We start from the raw sequence: 19,827 nt of genomic DNA on the forward strand, positions 1-19,827 counted from the left end.
AAGGACCCCCCTAAATTTTTTTTTTTAAAAAAACAAGGAACCATGATACCACCAAAAAGTATAATAATCTTTCCACATAGTAGGCAAGTACTCTACTACTGAGCTCCAACCCCAACCCAACTAAAACTTTTTTTTCCCCCTTGGCTGCCATTCCTGGGGATTCAACTCAGGGCCTGGATGCTGTCCCTGAGGTGTTTTGCTCAAGGCTAGTGTGCTACAACTTGACCCTCAACTCCACTTGCAGGTTTTTGGTTTGTTTTTTTTTGTAGCTAATTGTAGAGGAGTATTGCAGACTTTGCAGACTTTCCTGCCTTGGCTGGCTATGATCCACAATCTTCAGCTCTCAGTCTCCTGAGTAGGTAGGACTACAGGCCTAAGCCATTGGCGCCTTGCCAACTAAAACATTTCTAAGGTGCACTCAAGAATATAGAAAAAGAAAAAGAGGGCAAAGGGAGAGTGACAGGATGAGTGAGATTGATTAGAAATGTAGAAACGTGGAAATGTAACAATGAAATCCTCTGTATAAGTAATGGAAGCTACTAAAAAATTAGTAAGAAAAAAAGAAAAAGAAAAAAAGTTTATCATCACAAAAAGCCATAAAGAAAACATTAAGAGGAAAGGAATAAAGCAATCAAAAATTAAGATAATGGCAGGGGCCTTTACTTGCCAATGACAACTGTGAATATAAATGAAACAAATTCTCCAATAAAACAATATAGAATGGTTAGATTTGAAAAACTGCAGAACCTAACTTCATCTTGTCTACAAGAAACTCACTTCCCCACATAAGCATACAGAGACTGAAAGTAAGAGAACAAAATGATATCCCATGCAAATACTAGTGAAACAAGAGTAAGAGTAGTATACTTATTTAAAACAACATAAACCTTAAGTACAAAACCATGAAAAAATTATATAATGACAAAAGGGCCAATTCAACAGATATAACTGTAAATATGAACATAATACACAAGCAGGTCAGTATATAAAATAATTATTAGTTTTAAATGAGTGCAATGTAACAGCAGAAGACTTCAATACTCTAAGCAATGTGCAGATCATTCAGACAAAAACACAGGATTTAAACTCAACTCTAAACCAAATGTACCTAACAGGTGCTTATGGAATGTTTTGCCCTACAGCTGCAGTATTGACATTTTTCTCAACAAATATATTTTTCCAGACTAGATAATAAGCTAGCCTATAAAATCAGGTGTAACAAATTTAGGAAAATTGAAATCATTTCAAGTATCTTTTTCTGACCCTAATGGTTCATAAAATTAGAAATCAACAAGAGAAATTTTATAAATACTGGCTGAAACTTATTCTCTTGAACAACCAATGAATGAAACAAATTAAAATGGAAATTAATTTATTATACTTTTTACTTAAAGAACACTTAATCTATCATTTTCTTTCAAGTCCAAAACAAGGTCACAGAACCTCTCTAGAAGTTCAAGTTTTCTAATAATAAAATTTCAGTGTGTGATAGAGAATAAAGATAGAAACCAACTTCTTGATCTTCATCTTTGAGATTAAAAAAAAATCTTTTGTATTTTTATTTTTTACATTCTCATCTGTGTCCCTCATTTGAACCCAGTTGAGATTCTGTTAAATATCAGGATCTATCGTGATAATTATAGGAAGTGAGTTAATGATCTGGCTGACATTTTTAATTCAGCCCCAAATACTAGCAGTTACATGTCCTCAGAAAGCCACAATTCTATCCCACCTAAGTTTCATCTGTCTCCTTTGTACTTCACTACTGAAAATAAACTAGGTGACTCTCCAGTGAACAGAACGATTTCGTGTGTTCCAACTGGTACAACATTCACAACCATCGAATGGATTAAGATTTTTAATTGTGTCTAAAGGATGGTAATTATACATTTGTTGATACCCCACTTTTCATTTTTATGCTTTCAAGTTTTATTATGACAGAAAAAAACTTGTGTATGTACATACACACATATTCACTAGCGGAAAAAGGGTCAGCAAAAGGCAACTAAGACACCCACACAAAGTAGCCACAGGTAATTAACAACATCTCATTAAAGGGTCACTAAACTCAAAGTGCTTTCCCACGAATTCCGAAATGAAACTCAATTGCCATGGCAACTGACGGTGGTTCGGTAGTAAGGAACGGACGGTCCTTCTCTAAGGCGGAGTGGATCGGTGTTACAGCCGAGGTGCCCAGGAAGCCTCCAGCCTCCAGCACGGTGGGGCAGAGGAAAGAGAGGAGCCAGCTACCCGCTCCTGAGGTCCCGCCGGACGCCCGAGCTCCCCCTCCTAGGAGCTGTTTGGAGAGGGGATTCCAAAGCGAGGTGAGGCAGACCTCATCTAAGAGGGCGAGCGGACCCGGAGCGTGCGGCTGAGGTGGAACGGGAGCCCTCCCTCTTCGCCCACGGCGGGTTCTGCGGGCCACCTACGCGGCTTTTCCGAAGCCACCTCTAGGTTCTCCCGCGCCTTCCACGGGGCGGCCGGCCGCTTTCGAGAGCTGCGTGGAGGGACCCGGAGTGCCGAGCTCCTCAAGATCCCAGCTCGCCTACCACCTTCCTAGCCGTCCGCCGTCTGGAGGGTCGGCCCGAGGCGGCCGAGAACCGCCTCGGAATCAGCTCGGCGGGGGATTGCTTCTGCCTGGGGCCCGGCGGAGGCCGCGTTCGTGCCTCGCGCGCACCCGCGCCGCGTTCTCCCAGCCAATCCGGCGTTACTCGCGCGCCCAGGAGCGTGCCGGGGTTCTCCTCTGGCTCGGCCGGCGCCTTCCCGTACTCCGCAGCCGAGCGCTCACTCCTCCCCTCACTCTCCACGAGTTGCACGCCTGGAGTGTAGCCCCACCCCCGTCCCGAGTCCGCCCCCGCCACCTCCCGAGCCCGAGCCCGAGCTCGAGCTCCCTTTTCCTCTGTCCCCGGCCGTCCCGGCGTCGGGGGGTCTACCGGCTCTCGCGCTCTCTCCCGCTCTCTCTCACGGGCTTCGCTCCGCTGCCTCAGCGTGCCCAGCTCTCCCAAGACTGCCGCCGGGCCCCCCGCTCCCCCCCCACCCTCCGAACCCCAGCTCGCCTTTCCCAGCCGGCCTCGGGGTCGCGCGCCCCAGCTCCGCCTCCTTCGCGGACCCGCGCACTCCTCAGCGCGGCCTGCTCTTCTCCCCCCCCCCCCCCCCGCCCCACGCCGGCCACCGTGCGCTCCGCCGCCGCCTCCTCGTCCACCCGTTCGCCTCGCGCTCCCCGGGCGCCCTCCCTCTCCGAGGCGAGCGCGCTCCCGGCCCGCGCGCACCGGGCTCCGGCTTTCTCCCGACTCCTGTCAGTGCGGTGACTGCGCTGGGAAACATGGCGACCGAGGGAATGATCCTCACTAACCACGACCATCAAATCCGCGTCGGAGTCCTCACAGGTAACCGCTGGGAGGGGAAGGAAGTCCTGGACTCGCTGTGGCCACACTGTTCTCGGCTTGACGGAGCCTTGTGGCTCCTGCTGGCCTTCCTCTGCGGCCTCGGGAAAAGGGGAAAGGCTGAGGAAAAGGGGACCGGAGGGGGGGGGGGATGCATTTTACAACCGCTGAGAGCTGCTGGAGGTTGGGGTGTTCCCGCGTGTTCCCCCGGGAGCCGGGGCAGGCCCCGTGCGGGGTGTCAGGCCCCCAGCGACTTGGCCACCAAAGTCCCCCGGCCCCCGGGGGACCGAGGGGCCGGTGCGGCGGGCGCTGCGGGGCTTCGTGCTGCAGGTGCAGGCGGCGGGATCCCGGCTCCGCAGTCCGGAGCACGCTGCTCGGGGCCGGCGGAGTGCGTCCTCCGCTGATGCTCTTCCTCCGAGAGGGGGAACCCCATCTCCACCCCCTTCCCCTCCCCATCCTCCTTCCCCGCCCGCGGCCCCACGCCGGCCACGGCCCGACCTGCCCCGGGCACCGGCCGGACTCGACTTGGGTGTGGAGAAGGCGAAACTCTGCTCCGCCTCCGGCTGCCCCTGCGGGCCGGGTATCCCCTCAGCCGCCCGCGGGACAACCCTAGCCTTCCCCCCACTCCCCACACACACCCGGGGAGCTGGGGGACCGGATTGCGTCCGGACCTAAGAAAGTCTGCATTCCGCCTTTCCGAGAAAAGGGCCCTCTGCCTGCCTTCTTCTCCTTCGTGAGGACTGTCTGCAGCCTGCGGCCGGGGGTTCCAGCCCTTTTTACTTGAGAGGAAAGGGTTTCCTCTTTCTGTTTCCTTTCTCCCCCTCCCTCCTGGGAACCCCCGGCTCCCACTCCCGGTGGATGGTCTTGAGGCTGGCGAGGAGCGTACTTTTCCCGGGTCGCCTTTCCCTCCCTCGCGAAAGTCGTGTGTGCTCTGCATGTCTGATTCCGTTGCCTTGTGTTTGGGTAATAACCCAGAGTTTGGCGATAGGCGGTTGCTGCAGGGCACGACTCCCAAGATGAATAGCTAGCCGATTTGTAGCAGTTTCTGCTGTGGTTCTGTAGTTGGGGAGGTGTATGTGTAACTGAGTGGCGTGGCAGGGGTTAAAGAACTATATTTGGAATCCGAGGCTTAGTTTGGAGTGAAGGAAATCCAAGACTCACTGATGTGTTTTGGGGGAAAGAAGCAGTGTCGACGGGAATCCTAGTGTCTCCCTTGCTTGTTTTATTATTTTTTCCTTTGTCAAATTCTGACAGGTTGAGATGGTGCTTAAGAGGGACTAAATTGAGCGAGTCCTGCGTGTATTATCAGGTAGAAAATAATTTCTGAGACTGAGTAGACACAATGCTTAATTTACCTGCTGAGTTTTATGAGAAGCGGATACTTACTGTCCCCTTTCCGCGTTTTCTTAGTAATTGAATTGCTTTCACATGGCATTCTTTGCAGACACTAACAGCCATTAATTGAATATTCTCTGTCCAAAGCCTGTGTGATAGAGAAGCTAGTCTAAGCCAGTTACAGGGAAGGGAATTCCCCAAATCCAAGCATGCAGAATATCTGCTGTTTTTCTTTTGGTGCTGACGGTGTTTGTGTAAAGATTCAGTTGTATCTCAGAATTCTTAAAGTTGACATTGCTGATTTTCAAAGAATCGGATCATGGGATGTAAAAGTGTATTCCCTCAAAGTGTATACCTCAATTGCACTTTAAATTCTGGCCATGCCTTTAAGATTAATAGAATAATGAAAGTGAAGTTTTACAGAAACAAAAAAAAAAGTCAGCTGTTTATGGAAATGAAAGGCCATAGATGTTTAAAAGTTAAACCATAGAGACATTTTTAAAAAGAACATTTATTATTTATGTTTTTCTTAATATTTTTATTTAGCCAGTCATTTTACTTTGATCAGGTTAGGGTGTACAGAGTGCTTTGAAAGATGCAGCCCATATCTGAAAGAACTATAGTCCAGTTGGGATAGCATGGATGAACAACTGAAGAAACAGTTAATTATTGCACAACAGTTAATTATGCATGTTAATGATTGCACAAAAGCTGCCTAAATATGTTAACCTGTGTATTTGGGGGTCTAAGTGCAAAGGAAATTCCATATTTGCATGAATTAAAAGGAACATGACCGAAGGGATGATTTAGTACATTTAACAGGGTCAAGAAGAAACTGGCATTTTTAAGGGGAGTTGAAAGTCAGTTGCAACCTTATAAATAATTATGTAGTTGAGGATGAGGCTCTTGAGCAGAATAAAAATGCAGCATAAAGGCCTTGAAAAGCCCAGGTGGAAGAGGTAGGTGGCATAATGTCAAGGAGAGAAGACAACTTGGCAGTGGAATTAAAGACAGTTCAGAGAAGCTCTCTTGAGAATGAAGTCCAGTATTCTCTGGGGAAAAGTCTAGGTCAAGGCATAAGGATGCATCTGAAAGATGAAAAGGGAAGTTGCACATATGTACAAAGTAGTAAAAAGGGCAGTTAAATTTGATGATAAAATAGATATTTCAAGTGAGAAATTACACTGAAGATTTTCATTGAAACGTTGACAGCGTTTTCTAATGATGGAACCTTAAAGTGTGGAGAAGAATCAGAGAAAAAGACTTGTTAGTCAGTGGATATAGTAGAGTTTATTACCAGCAGCTTAATTTCTATGGTATTGACATTCCATGTGGTTTTGAAAAAAAACAAACAACTTATGTTGTGCAGTGGTGTGTATTCTACAACACAAAGTGTTGTGGTTTTACAATGCAAAAAATCATTCTTCACAGAATTTAAGTATTAAGATTCCATACTTGAGAAAATTAAGAGGCCATACTTGAAATTGATTTTTACACAGTAATTTGTGGCTTTTTTTTTTTTTTGAGACAGACTGGTCCTATGTAGCCTAGGCTTGCATGCACTCCTGCTTCTAGAATGCATGCATGGGTAATAGCCTGCAACCATGCATGATTGCATACATACACCACAAAACCAGCTAGTTTGCATCATTCTTGAAAGTAAAGGGCATTTTTACAGTGGGCATGGTGGTAAAAGGCAGCCTGGATTAGATAGAGAAGATCCTGTCTGAAAATAAAATTTAAAGAATTCTACTACCATGTTTCACAGTAGTAATTTAATCGGTTTTACAAGGAAGTGGGAAAAATTATGGTACACTCATATATATTTTATAACGTGTCTGATAATAGTATGGTGAAAGTGTATTGTCATTTGTAAAGTCCTTAATGACTTCTGTGACATTTTTATTATTTTTGAAAGATATTGTTTGTACTTTGAAGCTTTTTATCTTACAAATGTTTTTTATTTCAGTTTGATATGGACACTATAGTTGTCTAGGGCTGGGAATGTGGCTTAGTGGTAGAGAGCTTGCCTAGTATGCATGAAGCCCTGGGTTTGATTCCTCAGTACCACATAAACAGAAAAAGCCAGAAGTGGTGCTATGGCTAAAGTTGTAGAGTGCTAGCTTTGAGCAAAAGAAGCTCAGGGACAGTGTTCAGGCCTTGAGTTCAAGACCCAGAACTGGCAAAAAAAAAAAAAATATATATATATATATATATGTATGTTTATCTATGAACTAATTGTCTTGGAATTTTGAAAGAAATGGAAATATTTAGCAACAGCATTTTTGGGGGTGCTTGATTGTCTTGAATCATTTAGGACTTAGAAATCAGATTATGGTAATTAATGCAAACTGCATACGTTAGCTATGCTGATTTTTAGTGGGAAAATGATAACACCAGTATATGAAATTAAGTTGAAATATGTGGAAATATGTTGAAAATTGCTGTTCATGTCTAAGAAAAATACCTTTATGAATAGTTTATTTGATTTATCAGATGTTAAAGTTTTTAAATTTTTCTGTTTGTTGGGGTGGGGGAGGTTCCTGGGGCTTGACTTCAAAGGCTGGCACTGCCCTTGAACTTTTTTACTCAAGGCTAGTGCTCTTACCATTTGGTATTTAACAGATCCACTTCTGGCTTTTTGATGGTTAATTGAAGAGTCTCACAGACTTTCCTGCCTGTGTAGCAGACTTTCTTCCATAGCAGCTAGGATTGCAGGCGTGAGCCATAGGCACCTTTCAGGCATCTGGCAGGAATGCAAGCTGTATTATATGTGTTTGCATATATACGTACATACACATACGTAGGCTTTAGTTACCTAAGGTCTAGTTTTTAATATTTCTGTTTCTCTTGCTTTTTATTGAACAATAGAGATGAAAGGTAATTTGGTAATAAACAAGCAATGTAGGACAAGTAAAGCCTGCTGCTTGAAAACTAGAGACAAGGTATAGAACAGACTTAGATTTTTTAGAATAGTTTCAGTAGTAATTATATTTAAACTCACTCTTAACAATTGCATAGCAAGTACACTGAATTTGAACATGTCACTTTGCTTGTACTTTTCCATCTTGAAAGACATTCTTTATCAAGGCAGCATATTCTACCACTGTAAAAATTTACAGAGATATAGGTCTATAATATAGAATAATAGAGACTGTGTTCCATTGGGTATTCTATATCTATTACCTAAATTATGATTGAGATTGGTTTAGGTAAGAAAAGGATTTGTATTTTTAGGAGAAAGGTATTTATTTCTTGAGGCTTGTTATGTAGTGCAGGCTTGCTTTGATTTTGTGATCATTCTGATTTAGTCATCTGAGTGCTGAGATTATAGGCATATGCCTTATTCCCTGCTAGAAAAGGGAATTTAAAAACTCATATTTTACTTCAATAATATTTATTATTGAATACATTTTGTTACACTAGGCTATAAGTTGCAGTTGTTGAGAGGTAAAGGAACAAATACTTATTGATGAAGATACATAAGTATATCTTTGAGAACAAATGTTGTCATTAAGCAAATTACTGTTGCAAATAAACCCAAATCCTCTCAAATGGGATTTTGTGTTCTAGAAAACTTACCTTTTTGTTGATCTATATGACTTTTGTGGGGGAAGATTGTATTAGGGGTTGTTTTATTTATTTACTTACTTTTTTGTGCCAGTACTAGGGCTTGAACTCAGGGCTTCACACTCTCACCTTTGCTTTATCACTCACACCCTTAGCTCTACCATACCTCCAGCCTAACTTTTTTTGCTAGTTAATTGGACAAATGAGTCTTTTCTGCTCCAGCAGGCTTTGAGTCATAATTCTCAGATCTCATCCTTCTGGATAGCAAGGATTACAAGTGTTAACTACGAAAGTCTGTTTTGTACTGGAGTTTGAATCGTGGCCTTCTGCTTGCCAAGCAAGCACTTTACCACTTGAGCCAAATTCCTAACTCTTTTTATTTTAATTATTTTTCAGATAGGGTCTCATTTTTGCCTGAAGCTGACCCTGGAAAAAGTAGTAGGAAACTTCTACTTTCAGCAGAGCTAGGATTACAGGCAAGGACCATCATGCCCTATTTGTTTTTTGAGATAGAGTCTGTGTAATATTTGGGTGAGGTAGTATCAAACCTCAGTCTTCTTTTCTCTACCTCCCCAATACACAGAATTACAAGTATGAGTCACTGAACTTGGTGATGATATGGAACTGTTGTTGAAATTTATTTTTCAAACTAGATTATTGTTTTCTGAAGTGTGTGTGTATGTGTGTGTGCACGCTTGAGGCTAGTGCTCTAACACCTGAGCTACAGTTCCATTTCTGGGTTTTGTGGTTAACTGGAGATAAGAGTCTCATGGACTTTCTTGTCCATCTATGTGGCTTGTAATCATGATGCTCAGAATTCAGCTTCCTTGGTAGCTAGGAGTACAGATATAAACCACTGCACCCAAGCTGTTTTATGAATTTTGGGTTGGAAGCAATGTAGTAGAGAATTAAATATTTATTCAAAGTAAGATTATGCTAAATCAATCTATATTCAATGTGCTTAATACTGTATCATTATTGGACAGTTTGTAATTTGTTAATTGAATTGTTAGTAAGAGTTTTCACTATATTAAAGACAAGTATTTTGAAATTAGACTTCAAAATACATAGTAGAGGACTATCAGTATACTTTTGGGGAGGGAATGATGAATAAGAGTCTATTTTTACTGTTACTGGTGATAGATTCCAGGATAAGTTGAACAGGGTGTTTTTTATGGAAGTCAGTAAAATAGATAAGATCTATACTTTACTTCTGTAAATAGGATTGAACAATAAAGTATACTTGGAATTTGAGATCTTAAAAAAAATCTTGAAAACAAAAGTAATGTAACCATCAAGAATTCCTTCCTTTGCATCCAGGAAGAGAAGAAAATACCAAGGAAGAAGAAAGGATTATTTAACCTGGTTAAAAGTAATTGGAACTAGTGAACATAAATACTATGTTCATTTATATTTACAAAGATACATTTTTGAGTAGCCTCTCAAAAAGCAAACATTTAATATTGCTAAGTAGAAATTCTCTCATGTTGTATAAGGAATTTATAAATTAACTTATTTAATTGATTAATTTTCACTGTGCAGAACATCTTGAAAATTTCATAATTACAACTAACCCTCTCTAGGGTCCAGACATGATGGCTCACATCTGAAATCTCAGCTACTTGGGAGGAGGCAGAGATTGGGAAGATCACAATTTGAAGCCAGATATCTAAACGTAGTTAATGAGATCCTTACCTGAATCAACATGTGTCTGTGGTCCTAGCCACATGCCATAGTAGAAATACAGTTGGTCTGAGGCCATCCAGGACAAAGACTCTAGCTGAAAAATAAATCATTGGAAGGTCTGGGGGCATGGCTCAAGTGGTAGCAACCTCAAGGCCTTGAGTTGAAACCATAGAACTGTCACAAAAACAGAAACAATAAGATCACAATAGCTCACTATGTACATATGAAAGCATAAGATGATGCTAAGCAAAATGGACTCCAACTTATGCAAATAAGTGGTTTATCCTTGTTATTGTTATTTTCAACGTACCATGTGAAATTATGCCTTTTTCTTTTGTTTCTCTTCCCCATGGTTTTACCCTGATATCACTGTAACTGATTTTGGTACCCTGGGTATTGTATATACATTTATTGGAACTCAGGAAGGGAAGGGGAACATCAAAATGGAGAGACAGGGTAAAAGGTGAATCAATGCAATAGCAATATTTACAAGACAATATGCTGTAAACCAACTGTACAACTGGGGGGAGGGAGTTGGGGAGGGGAGAAGGTGGGAGAAAAATGAGAGAGGAAGTAACAAGTTTGATAATGTACTTACTGCCTTACGTATGAAACTGTAACCCCTCTGTACACCACTTAGACAACAAATGAAAAAAAATTAAATGCACCCCCCAAAACAACCAAAAATCAACTCCAATAAGTTTTATAGTAGTTTTCCCAATATTTATACATATCAAAGAATGTTATTAAATCTAGTATACATTTAAAAATGTTCCTAATTGAAAAGTTAAGGAATAAGGAAATAAAATGTAAAAACAACAATGATATATGTACCCTTTTTAGGGTATATGGCATTGCATCATGGGCCTTAGACTGTATGCTGTGTAAGCAAACAATACTTTTTGAAGCATCAGCTTTACTTCAGAGTATGTAATTTAAATAAATTTAATAAGATAAGCAAATTAGGCATTAAAACCAGTAAATCATGCATACAGACTTCATATGAGCTTTTAGCATAAAAGCTTCAAAGAAATTTCAAGTGAATCCTTTATGAGTAACTTTATCATTCTTTTCAGTTATTGGTATTAGATGAAAAAAATTAAGGAGCATTGAGTTATAGGATGTTGAAAGATCTGTTTTAATCCTAATCTGGCTAAATTTTGTAAATTTTCAGTTTTTCTCATCACTAAAGAATCATTCTCTCATTATACTGCTGAGAAAGGCTCTCATGCAATATGATTTTTATCTTTTTTAGTATCTCAACTGCTGAAAAAAAAGAAATATAGGATATTAGAATAATTTTTTCTAATTTACAGTGAGAATGATTATGACAAAAGTAAATTGTATGTAGACATGCAAGAAAATTAAAAAGAAAATTTTCTGTGAATATTTTCAGTATCTAAAAGCCAAAGGAAAATTTTGAATTTTTAAAATAAACATTTGTGACAATCTTCCTGTTGCTAGCAGTTAAGTCTAAGACTTAGTTCCAGAATCTGCTCAAACTTCATTGCCTTAATAAAACATGTCCTAGGAGTTCTCTTCAATGATGTCTTTGTTTTTGTAGAATTTATTAATGTGTGCCCCATAATTACGTATGTTTAGGAGGCTGTGTAGTGTAGTTTAAAGAAAGTTTCTGGAGCTAGATAGACTTGGGATGCAAGACCAGTTTTGTTTTAGGAAGTCAATTAACCTTTTTGGATTTTAATTTGCTTTTCCAAGTCAAAATGACAATAAATCATTTTAAAGTTGTGTAATTTTTGTTTGTTTGTTTTGTTTTAGTGGTATTAGAGTTTAAACTCAGGGCCTCATTCTTGCCTAATCCAGGGCTCTTACCACTGAGCCACATTTTCAGTCCTTATTTCTGCTTGTTTTTGATAGGTTTGGCTTCCTGTCCAGGTTTGAGCCTGGGTGTGATCTATGTTAGGATTCCCAGGAGCTAGGATAACAGTCACTCACCACCATGTCCAGCTCTTTCTTAAGAACTTTATTTCTGCTTGGGCTGTCCTCAAACTGTGGTTCCCAAACAATCCCAGCCTTGCCAGGTAGCTAGGATTATAGTCATGAGATACCAGCCACTGACTGGCCTTTGGGGTTTACAAAGTTTTGAAAACTGAGATTATACATGTGAAAATATTTATCATGTATATGTGTTTGACTCAAAAATGTTCAGTAATCTTTAGTTACTTTCCTTTGTATGTTGTTTCCAATGGGTTTGCTAACAGTTTCAAGTTTATGTAGCTTACTCAAAATAGATTTTAAAGTTCTTGAAACATGTGATTTTATTCTTCTGTTTTTTATACTCTGTTGTCATATTACCGTTACTGAAGTAATTGCAAGATGTTTAACTTAAAAATTGGATAGTGTAAATTTATATACTACTATTAGATAAGCAAGATCTTGACTGTTCTTACAAAAATGACAGTTGATAGTAGATAAAAGGTCTCTATTTCTGGTAACATGATATCAGTAAGGCTGTCTTTTATTTTTTTTTATTGTTATTTATTAAGATGTTTTACAAAGGAGTTACTGTTTGATAAGTCAGGTAATGAGTACATTTCTTTTCGGACAGTATCACAAGGCTCTGTTTTAAAATCATTTTATAATACCAAATTTCATATGCTATTTTAGTTGATGGGCATAGCTTATATGAGGATTAGTATTTGAGTCATATTAAAAACTGAACATTTGAATTTATAACTAAAACATTCAGAAATTCTTTCATGCTGAAGGTTAATTCTGCTGACCAAAAAAGCTCTGTCAGGACCCAAAACTTACATAGTTCCTTTACCACTTGAAGGACATTCAACTACCTTTTACTTCAGTTTTCTTAGCTTAAATGGATGTGATTATGCTTATCTTACTAGGTCATTATGAGGGATAAATGATATGATGTGCTCAGTGTTCAACACTTACTATATAGTGGGCCACCTACTAAGAGAGAGGTACAAAAACCTACTAAATAAGAATTACAATAATAAGTAAAACAGCCTCAGTCCGTAACTCCTTGTAACTTATATTCTAGTGCTAATAAGAAATTCAGTCAAGTTGGATATTGGCAAAATTTAATTTATATTGCATTTTAAGCTTAAAGAACTACTATATGTTATTTTTCATGTAGGTAACTTAAAAGCTATTGAATATACTTTTTCTTCCTGGTCCTCTTCCTCTTCCTTCTCTTTTTCCTCCTCCTTTTTCTTTCATTTTGTGCTTCTGCTTCTGCTTTGTTTAATGGAGTTTAAATCATTGTAGCTTGCAGTTCTTAGGCATTTATATATTCTGTTTATGCTAAGTGCTTGAATATGTTGTTGAATCCTCACACCTTTTATAAGGAACTCTCCTACTCCTTTTATACTGCCTGAGAAGTTAGAGAGGGTAATTTGTGTAGATTCAAGTAAGTGTGACTATGCTTTTAGCATTATATTTCTATATTCCATTATAAATATCTATTATTGTGGAGTGTGATAACAGTTGTAGAAATGTACTGACATTCGTTTTTCAATTTTGACATTACACACTTGAACTTCCCCTTTTAATTTCTAATCTGCTATCACCTTTACAAGTATATATGAAGTCCTTGTTAAAAAACTTATCTATGATGTTACATTCAGTTAGACTTGAGGGTCTAAAAAATGAGGTTTTCCACTGTTGGATTTAGGGAATCAGAGGATGAATATTACTATAATTAATGTTTTTACTTATTTCTTTGTACTTTGATTTCAGGACCATGATTGTATTTGCTTGGTGCTGAAATTTTAATAAAAATGCATAAACTTGTTATGGGAAAAGAACAAGTATAATCTGAATGTAAGTTGAAATAAAATGTTTTTAAAAATTTTCTGTTTTTAAGTATTAAGAAAAAGTGAATGATCTTTATGGTCTACTTCAGATTAAGAACTATTGAAATATTGGAAATAAAAGTTGAATACAGTGAAGCTTATTTTCAGACATCAAAAAAATGGAACATTTCAATGGTATGAGCTCCTCCTCCAAATACTTAACAGTTTAATTCTAATGCAAACTTTAAAAATTATGCCTTCAGAAAATTAATATCCACATAGTAGAAGTTGTATTTGAAGTAAATTGCAAATGAGAAAGCTCTTAAATTCTTAAGTCATACTCTTAATTAGTTTTAAAAACTAAAAATTAGTTTTTAAAATGAAAAAAATGCAATAATAGAAAATGGCAAAGTATTAAATTAAGCCCCAACACTTCTCCAGTCTGTCTCTGTCTCTGTCTCTGTCTCTCTCTCGTATTATCACTTAAAAAAAAATTGGTTTTCCTAGCTGGTTGCTGGTGGCTCCTGCCAGTCATCCTAGCTACTTAGGAGGCTATTTTTCTTTTTCTTTTTCTTTTCTTTCTTTCTCCCCCCACCCCCCAGTCCTGGGGCTTGAACTCATGGCCTGAGCACTGTCCCTGGCTTCTTATTGCTCAAGGCTAGCACTCTACCACTTGAGCCACAGTGCCACATTTGGCTTTTTCTATATGTGGTGCTGTGGAATCGAACCCAGGGTTTCATGTGTGTGAGCCAAGCACTCTACCACTAGGCCATATTCCCATCTGTCCTAGATACTTAGGAAGCTGAAGTCTGTAGAAGAATTGCAGTACCAAGCTAGCCTGGGCAGAAAAGTCTGAGAGAGTCCATCTCCAGAATAACCTGTGAAGAGCTAAGCTGGAAGAACAAGCAAGCTGAGCAAGTGAGAGGCAGTCATACAACTCATCAGAGTTTGTAAATTGATAGACAGACTATGTTAGGTACATATTGTTTTGTTAAGCCCAAATTGTGCTTTTTGAAAAAGTATCAGTTTCTAACATTTAAAAACAATTCTTCTTTTACTTGGACACCAGTTGCTTATGCCTATAATCTTAGTTACTTAGGAGGCTGGGATCTGAGATTTGGAGGTAGTCTGGGCAGGAAAATACATGAGACTTCTATCTCCAATTAACCACAAAAAAGCTGTAAGTGGAGCTCCCTCAGGCCCTGAGTTCAAGCTCCAGGACTAGCATGTACATGCACAAATGTTTCATGTACAAGTCCTAGTTTTAGCTCCTTATGATTCAGTAACAACCACCATCATGCTCTTACATGACAACAGTTGGTTAGAATGACTGTCTACTTGAGATACAGCATGAATTCTCATGTTTCTCACTTAACCTATTTGCATTGTGTGTCTGACTCTTGTAAACATTTGAGTTTGAGAATAAATAATAGTCTGTTCCTTCCTCTTTTTCTACCTCCTTAGCATATTTTGGACATCTTTTTATGTTGGTGAAAATAATAGTTAAATTTTTATTCAGTGCTTACTAAATATGAAATACTTTCTAGAGGCTATTACAGAGACTATCAATTCATTTAATCATCATGATGGTATTAGCATTGTCACCATTTTTCAATTGAGGAAAGTGTAGCCAGGATTGATTAAATAACTTGCTCAAGTTACTGTAATTTTAAAACCAAGCTGCAAGTTGAATCACAGTCTATCCCTAGAGGGTAAGCCCTTAACTACTACATCATACTGCTTGGCATGTAAAAATTTTAATATAGATCTTTAAAATGTTCATGTAAAGCTTTCTTTTTAGTGCCTCTGTTTTGTTGCATCATTGCTTATGTTATGTTTCATCACTTCCCAACTGGTAGACATTGAGTTTTCTAATTTTTTACTTTGACAAATGTTTCTAATTATATATTTTTTCTTTATTTTTCAAATTTTTATTATCAAACTGATGTACAGAGAGGTTACAGTTTCATATGTTAGGCATTGGATACATTACTTGTACTGTTTGTTACCTCATCACTCATACCCCCCTTTCTCCTCCCCCTTTCCCTTTCCCCCCATGAGGTGTTCAGTTCACTTAGACCAAACAGTTTTGCAAGTATTGCTTTTGTAGTTGTTTTTCTTTTTTTCACCCTGTGTCTCTCAGTTTTGGTATTCCCTTTCAATTTCCTAGTTCTAATACCAGTATACATGGTTTCCAATATACTCAGATAAGATTACAGAGATAGTGTAGGTACAACCACAGGAAGGTGATACAAGAACATCATCAATAATAGAAGCTACAGAAACACATGGGACGTTGAAAGTAGTTACAACTGTTTTGAGGTTTTATGATATCAAATTTGGGTTGAAGATATATGAATATTATTAACATTTTGGTAATAACTTCCAACTTGCCTTCCAAACAGAATGTACTAATTACTATTACTACCTTTATTGAGTGCTAGTTCTTAATTAATTAATTAATTAATTATTTTTTTTGCCGGGCCTTGGACTCAGGGCTCGAGCACTGTCCCTGGCTCTTTTTGCTCAAGGCTAGCACTCTGCCACTTGAGCCACAGCGCCACTTCTGGCCATTTTCTGTATATGTGGTGCTGGGGAATCGAACCCAGGGCTTCATGTATACGAGGCAAGCACTCTTGCCAGTAGGCCATATCCCTAACCCCTAGTTCTTGATATTTGTAACTTATTTTAATGTATCTCTTTCTTGAATTACATAGATTAGAGCACTTCTATTATGAATGAAAGACACCAAAAAGTAAGCTTAAGTGAAAGGGGAATTTATTAATTTACATAACCACAGAGCAAGGGGAAATTATTGTCATCACAGAAACATATTTTTCATTTCAAGTCTCTGTTCAGAGAATGTTGCAGATTACCTTCTTGTAGTCAGAACTGGGAGGTGAGGACAATTTGGGAAGTCATAATAATGAGCTATTGTAAGCTTTCTTTTCCCACCTATTGAGTCAGCTCAAGGTTAGTGCTCTACCACTTGATCAACAGCACCACTCCTGGTTTTCTGGTATTTAACTGGAGATAAGAATTTGCTGCTCGGGCTGGCTTTGAACTGTGATCCTCAAATCTCTGCCTCCTGAATAGCTAGGATTATGGACATGAACCACTGGCGTGCGGCTCCCATGTTCTATTTCTTAACTACCATCACATTGAGAGTTAGGTTTCAACATAGGAATTTTGGGAGACATAAACATAGCACAGGGGAAAGAGAAGTTTTCAGCAGAAGGAGTTTCAGCCACCAGAAGGGAATAAGTATGTTGAACAACTGTTTTGAGGTTTCCTGAAGTCTTGGTGCTTTTTTGCTTTCTCCCTTTTTTTCTCCCTAAGAATATACTTTATTATATCTGCTCCTTTTCTTGTTCCTTTGCTGTTTTTGTTTTTACCATAAACATGTTCATCTGGCAGATACTTTTCAATTGGCAGCACAGCAAATTAGGGTGTGACAACTAGTATCCAAACTTGGAGCCTTAATATCAAGAATAGTTAATTCATATATCATAGCACTCACAATGCTGAGTAATATTTTTCATACTCTTGAGTGATAATGGTTATTAATCGACATTTAAAAAATTATATACATGCAATACAGAGTGATTTTTTTTTTTTTTTTTTTTTTTTGGCCAGTCCTGGGCCTTGGACTCAGGGCCTGAGCACTGTCCCTGGCTTCTTCCCGCTCAAGGCTAGCACTCTGCCACTTGAGCCACAGCGCCGCTTCTGGCCGTTTTCTGTATATGTGGTGCTGGGGAATCGAACCTAGGGCCTCGTGTATCCGAGGCAGGCACTCTTGCCACTAGGCTATATCCCCAGCCCCAGAGTGATTTTTAAAAAGCCTATTTTTATTACCTTATTTTGATTAGTTGATCTATAAGGAGTACCTCCTGGTCTTTACTAAGTTTTTTTTTCTAGTGCAATACCTGCCCAGGAGATGTTACAGTAGGTGTGGTATGAAAAATATTTTTATGGTGAAATAAATTTTGAACATAGTACAGAATATAGCCCTCCTTCTGGTGATTGATAGCATGCTAAAGTGTATTAACATATTATAGATGTGAGAAATATACAAATGTAGATCCTTTTTAACTTGTATTTAGTCTAGTGTATCCAGATCTTATTGAAAATAGAATGTTTTCAAGACACAGTACAATTCTCTTCAACACTGCTTTAGAAAATGATGGTGTTTCTCTGCAAATGGTATTTGGGAAGTCTGTGTAAGCCCTTTATATTTTATAAGTCTTTTAATTATTTTGTTGAAGAAATAGCAGTTTCCTATAATAAAATTACTGTAAAATTTATTTTCTCCTGATTTACCCTTACCACTTCTCATTTTAAAATCTTTTTTTCCTATCAAAGTGATGATTGAGTATATACCTCATTTTATTCAGAAAAATCTGGTCATAGCACAGGCCAGAGATTGACAAGCCTTATTCTTGTACATGTAGAAAAAAGACCGGATGAAATTCTAGTTGGATTTGTCCAATGAGAGTTTAAACATCACTGTCTATAAAATAGAAGATAGTCTTCTTTTGCCCCAAAATCTTATTAATTACAGCCATAGGAACATACTTTGTGTTTACCATTTTATTGTTGCTTATATTCATGTCATCTACAAGTTGCTACAGCATAATTATTGGTCTGAAATGTCTTTCTTTAAACAGGAAAAAGATACCAACATTCATACCAAGTAATAAATAGCAATAAATGTTACCTCTCCTTTACTACACAATATGTGCAGTTTTATCTTATGCAACATCACATGGTACATAGAGTTCAAATTGCAAAATGCTTAAGGATCAGAATAAAAAGTACATGACTGTAAGTGTTCTTACTACCAGCTTAGAAGAATAATAGTGATTTAGGAGGAATATTCTAAGTACTACTTTTTCTTTTTAAATTTAAACTGTGATTACCAGAGTCCTGATAAGCAAAAATTAGTTATAGTTCTTCCCTAAAATTATGATTATTGTGCCATGGCATATCTTAAATAAAGCTATTTCATAAAATAAGTATACTACCCATAAATAATATTAGATAGTTTCAGGTTTACATAGATACTGAGAATAGTAGGTTAGCTTTGGATTAGTCCACTTTGGTTTATATTTAAATGAAGTACAGTGTTTAGAGTTACTTCTCTGAGTTTTAGTTTTCTCATCTGTAAATGGGAGAAATACTAATGCAGAGTTGCTGTGATAAGTAAATAATAAATATAGGCATTTAGTGAATATTCCTACACAATAACTAAGGACTTATAAATGTGTCTTGTGTTATAATAAATTCAAATATAATTACCTTTATAAATGTGGTCATACCAATACAACCATTAAATATCTGACTTCAGTCTTGGGTCATTCCCAGGCTCTTTTCCCATTATTTTACCTTATTTTAGGAACAAAATTGCCCTACTGGGGTTCTGCTTGGCTTGAATTCTTTTTTTCTAGCTTAAATTTTGGGCAGTGATGTTAACTGTAGTGTAGATATTTAGGTAAAAAGTTAAGATTCAAAGTAATATATGGGATACGGGAAAATACTGATACTCTTGATGGCATGTCAAAAACTTTGGAGAAAACTGACCATACATACATACATGCGTGCATGTACAGTTATTTCTATTTTAATTATGGGATGTTAAATATAGTTAAAATATTTTTAAACTTTTATACAAATGGTATAGTAATTAATATGGTAAAGAGATAGCAAAGTGATATTTATGTAGATGATGGTTGATTTATAGTAAAAGGAATTTTTATTTTATTTTATTTTTTTTTAAAGTTTTTATTTATTTATTTATATTCTTAAAGTAACTTACAGAGGCGTTACAGTTACCTACATGAGGCAGTGAGCACATTTCTTACCAAACTTTTTACCTACTCCGTTTAATATTAGCCATTTTGTTCCCCTAAACAAATGAGTAAATTTACCAAGATGAAAAAGTTTCCCTGAATCCTCAGATTGCTAGGAGATAAAAATCAAATTTCACACCAGTCTGTTTAACAACTGGGTTGCCATTTTCCCTTACTTAGGGTTTATGGATACCATGTTTGCATTCGAACACCTTTTGTTCTGAGAGT

The 19,827-nt window shown here is 38.3% G+C and overlaps 1 protein-coding gene across 2 annotated transcripts in view; it reads left to right on the forward strand.

Moving 5' to 3' along the window:
- Positions 1–3,179: 3,179 nt before the first annotated feature.
- The window catches only part of Gphn (gephyrin), a 386,872-nt gene continuing 370,224 nt past the window's right edge, over positions 3,180–19,827 (forward strand). Inside the window, exon 1 of one of the 2 annotated variants that reach the window (XM_048361849.1) lies at positions 3,180–3,386. In XM_048361849.1, coding sequence (XP_048217806.1) covers positions 3,323–3,386 — 64 coding nt within the window. In that variant the 5' untranslated portion in view covers positions 3,180–3,322. The remainder of the gene's footprint in view (positions 3,387–19,827) is intronic. The other variant, XM_048361848.1, reaches the window with a different exon arrangement.

The sequence above is a fragment of the Perognathus longimembris genome, chromosome 14 (genome assembly GCF_023159225.1).
Source record: "Perognathus longimembris pacificus isolate PPM17 chromosome 14, ASM2315922v1, whole genome shotgun sequence".
NCBI lineage: Eukaryota > Metazoa > Chordata > Mammalia > Rodentia > Heteromyidae > Perognathus > Perognathus longimembris.